Source organism: Oryx dammah, unplaced genomic scaffold (genome assembly GCF_014754425.2).
Source record: "Oryx dammah isolate SB20612 unplaced genomic scaffold, SCBI_Odam_1.1 HiC_scaffold_19, whole genome shotgun sequence".
Classification (NCBI taxonomy): Eukaryota; Metazoa; Chordata; class Mammalia; order Artiodactyla; family Bovidae; genus Oryx; species Oryx dammah.
In genome coordinates this window covers 38,156,942-38,161,301 of record NW_024070203.1, presented here as the reverse complement: position 1 = coordinate 38,161,301, position 4,360 = coordinate 38,156,942, and the positions used below count along the sequence as shown (strand labels likewise).

General features: G+C 47.9%; 1 protein-coding gene across 1 annotated transcript; it reads right to left on the bottom strand.

The window, feature by feature from the left end:
- Positions 1–526: 526 nt before the first annotated feature.
- LOC120878804 (elongation factor 2-like) lies at positions 527–3,213 on the bottom strand. The gene is given in 6 exon segments (XM_040261685.1): positions 527–874; positions 876–1,511; positions 1,514–1,588; positions 1,590–2,377; positions 2,380–2,850; positions 2,853–3,213. Coding segments are annotated over 6 exon segments (2,679 nt in total).
- Positions 3,214–4,360: the final 1,147 nt, after the last annotated feature.

Sequence of the window (4,360 nt, the reverse complement as noted above, 5' to 3'; positions counted from 1 at the left end):
CCTCTCAGAGAACTGCTTAGTATCTTTGTGACATGGAAGTTGATTTCTCCCAGTGGGAGAGAGGTGAAAGAGTGAGCAGGAGGCCAAAACCTCAGTATCTTTCATGACCTATCCTTGGACATCACTTCTGCTGTATCCTAGCTGCTCAAATGAACAGATGGACATTTGGGTCTGGAGCTTAGGGGAGTGGTCTGAGCTCTAGGCAGAAATACCATATAGCTGGTATGGTTATTGGAGCCAAATGTTTTTTTCAAGTGTCTGGTAGAGACTTGTGGTTCTTTATTTTTGTTTTTAAACCTCTTAATGCGTTTATTTTAAACTTTTTTTTGGACATTAAGTTTCCCTCTCAACAAAAAGTATTGGTTGTCCCATCCCCTCCCCCATCCCCACCAGCCAGATCAGTCCCTGCTGCAAGGGCACTTCTGTTGCCCCTGAAATCTGGAAATAAATATCAAAAGAAAGGGCATCAAGTCTTCATGTTGAGCGATGGCACGAAGTGGGCCCCAGAAACCTGTCATGCGGAGTGTTACCAGGTCTGGACAGCCTCAAGGTGTCGTGGAGAATGTGGGGGCTTGTTGCTGTGGTCACCCGTTCCTGGGCGCGGGAGCTGTGCCGAGTGCCACCAGGTGGCTGGCTGCTTGGAGGCTGCCTGCAACCTGTCTGGGAAGTTGTCCAGGGCTGGGATGCCTTCCTTCAGGCATTTGTGCTTGAGCGTCTCCACCACCACTTGACTGGGGCGGCTGGTGTTGTTGAAGGGGTCGCCAGGCAGGATCTGCCTGTGGTCGAACACACACTGGGGGAAGGCCTCGCCACCCATATTGGACCTCAGGTCAGTAGTGAAGCCAAAGGACTCATTGACATGCAGGTAGGCCTTCCACTACAAACATGGGGGTGCCAGCCAGCTGGGTCTCCTCAAAGACGTGGCCCCTCTTCCTGTTCAGGACACCATAGATAGCACCAACCACTTGTTTTGGACACTGGATCTCTACAAGGTAGATGGGCTCCATGAGCCGGGGCTGGGCGGTCAGCACACTGGCGTACAGGCAGCACCAGGCCGTGGGGATGCTCTGGCCACCCCCACAGCGGATGGCATCGGTGTGGAGCGTCACATCGTGAACGTCAAAACACACGCCCCACATGTACTTCTCAAACAGCACCCCCTCCTTGGTGGCCCACTGGAAGCCAGCCACCACACTGTCCTTGATTTCACTGAGGTATTGCATGCTCTTGGCGATGTCTGTGAGGATTCTGGTGCCCATGCCGTCAGGGCCAAAGCACCAGATCTTGCGGGCCTTGGCCACATCCCACTTAGAATTCTCGGCCAGGTAGTGGGCTCCCTGCTTGAGCTCCTGGCGGGCAGACACCTTGCCCTTGTCGATGTCCTTGGCCAGGCCATTGGGGAAGGGCCGTGCGTTCATGTAAAGCCTATTGTGCTTGATGGGGGACTTGGACAGGCAGAGCGTGTTCGACTCCTCGCTGACAGTCTCCTGGTATGAGACAACTGGGTCAGAGTTCTCTTGATGGGGATGCAGGCATGGTCCTCCTCCACATCCTTGAGGCAGATCTCCAAGTGCAATTCCCCAGCCCCCCATGATGATGTGCTCCCTGGACTCCTCGATGATACACTGCACCATGGGGTCCAACTTGGCCAGCTGCTTCAGGCCCTCCACCAGCTTGGGTAGGTTCTTTGCCTCTACAATGACCCTGACAACAGGGCTCACACTGAACTTCATCACCCATGTGTTGTGGCTATGCTCAAAGGTGGTGATGGTGTCAGTCTTCACCAGGAACTGGTCCACGCCCACCAGGCCCATGATGTTGCCACAAGACACATCCTCAATGGGCTCCACATAACAGCCCATCATCAGGATTGTCCTCTGGATTGGCTTCAGGTACAGGTCCTCCTTCTCCCCGGAGTTGGGCCCCATGATGCAGACCATCAGGCCAGTGTACACCACCCCTGAGAAGACCTGGCCAAAGGCATAGAACCGACCTCTGTCAGAGGTTGGCACCATTTTGGAAGTGTACATCACGAGAGGGCCTTTGGAATCAAAGCTTTTAATGCCCATGGCTGCCTCATCGCCTGGGGGCCCCTCATACAGGAGCCCACAGTGGTACTTCTGGACCGTCACAGGGGAGGGCAGATGAATGGTGATCATCTGCAGCAGGGTGTCCCCAGCAGGCAGCCAGCAGCACGTCACAGCCTTCAGAAGTGATTTGCCCTCCTTATCCTTATCTTTGCTGTCCAACTTGATGTCTAGTTTTCCAGTTAGTTTTGCCATCTCCTCTTTCTTGAAGTTCATGACTGCATCAGACACCTTGAAGATGGGGTCCAGGATGAGCTGGCAGAACGTTGGTGGCAGCTTCTTATCATTGGGCTGTTGGCTGACTTGCTGAACTTGCTGGTGGGTGGATCAAAGTACCAGTCTCCCCACAGCTTTTTCATTATGTCCTCCACTTTCTTGGCCCGCTCAGCAGGCCCCAGCTGGCCTTCACCCTTGGCAACAAACTTGGCCACATACAACTCTGCAAACTACTTCAGGGTAAAGGCCCAACTGTGGAGACCAGACCCAAAGCCAACAGTACTGAGGACAGGGTTGATTATGATATTGCCCATGGGGCCGCTCTCGTCCTCGCCATAGGTGGAGATGATGATGTTGATGTTCTCCACAATGTGCTGGAAGGGCTCGTAGAGCTCCTTGGGCTCCTGCTGCAGTTCAAGCAGGGCCCGGTCCATCTTGTTCATCATTAGCACCAGCTTGATGCCCTCGGCGACAGCCTGGCACAGCACCGTCTCTGTCTGCACACACACGCCGGACCCGCAGTCCACCGTCACCAAGGTGCTGTCGTGACACAGAGTGCAGCTGTCACCTCTGAGGAGAAGTCCACATGCCCAGGGGAGTTGATGAGGTTGATGAGGAAGCCAGAGCCATCCCTGCTCTGCTTGATGAAATTCAAGTTGTTCTCTGAAGGGTTGTAGAAAAGGGAGATGTCCGTTGACTTGATGCTGATGCAACACTCTTGCTCATCCTTCCGGGTGTTAGTGAAGCAGGTCTCCCCAGACCGGGCAGAGGCAATGATACCCACCTTGCACATCAGGAAGTCCATCAGAGTGGACTTGGCATGGTCCATGTGGGTGATGACGCCCATGTTCCTGATGTTGGTCTTCTTGTCCATGATGGCCCAGATCTGGTTTACTGTGAAGTTCACCATGGTGGTGGATGGTGGTGGTTTCTCCCAGGCAGATCCAAGTGAACTAGTTTGTGCCGAGGATGGTGACAATGATGTTGGAAGAGAACCAGATCTTCTATTATATGTTATCTATATGTATGCTCTGTGTATCTATTAAGTATCTGACAATTATTGTTAAACTTCACATACATTTAATACAATTGAAAATGTGTAACAAACCACCCAAATCATCTAATCTTAACAAATCTGGTAGCTTGTAATTTATGTATTTTTATTTTTTGCATTTTACCCTGAGAGTTTTATTTTAAATTGGAGTATAATTGACTTTCAATGTTTTGTTAGTTCTTGGTGTGCAGCAAAGTGGTTCAGTTATACATACATATGTTCTTTTTCAGATTCTTTTTCCTTACAAGTTGTTACAAATATTAATATAGTTCCCTGTTCTATATAGTTCCTTGTTGGTTATCTGTTTTACACATAGTAGTATGTATATGTTAATCCTACTGATAGTATTTTTTTATTTAAATACTTATTTAAAGAAAAACAATAATAATCAGAAATGAAAAAAATGTGAGAAAGTGAGAATTCTTTTGTAAAACTTGAAAGGGCAAATTGATTTTTACAAAGATGGTGAAATGAGTATCAAAATGCTTTAATACATACAAACTCTTTAACTTAAATTTCCAAGTTCTGATAATATAGCTAAAAAAATACAAAATAAATATACAGAGAAAAAAATTTTTTTGATTAAAAAAAGGGACTGAGGCTTAAAGAGATTAAGTAATTTCTCATATCATGATAGCTAGTAAGTGACAGTGCTGGGCGAAGCTGGTTGTGTGGGTCTAATGAGAGTTCTGACCTCCGCATACAAATTTAGAAGTCATTAGCATATAACACGTAAGAAAAACATATTTGTCCTCCTCAAGGAATTGATGAAAGCTTTATGTCCATGAAAAAGGGTTATATTCACTATCCCAAGAGAACTCACAGGATGGTATATATAGTAAATCAGGCTTAGAAACCTGATTTCTCTGCACATCAAGAGTGAATCCATCTTTCAGAAATGGCTCACTTTAACCTAGTTTATGAATCTGATTTTTAAAAGTAGAATGTCAATTGCAGTGAGAAATCACTCTCCCAGAGATGGAAATACATAAAATTAATGCCA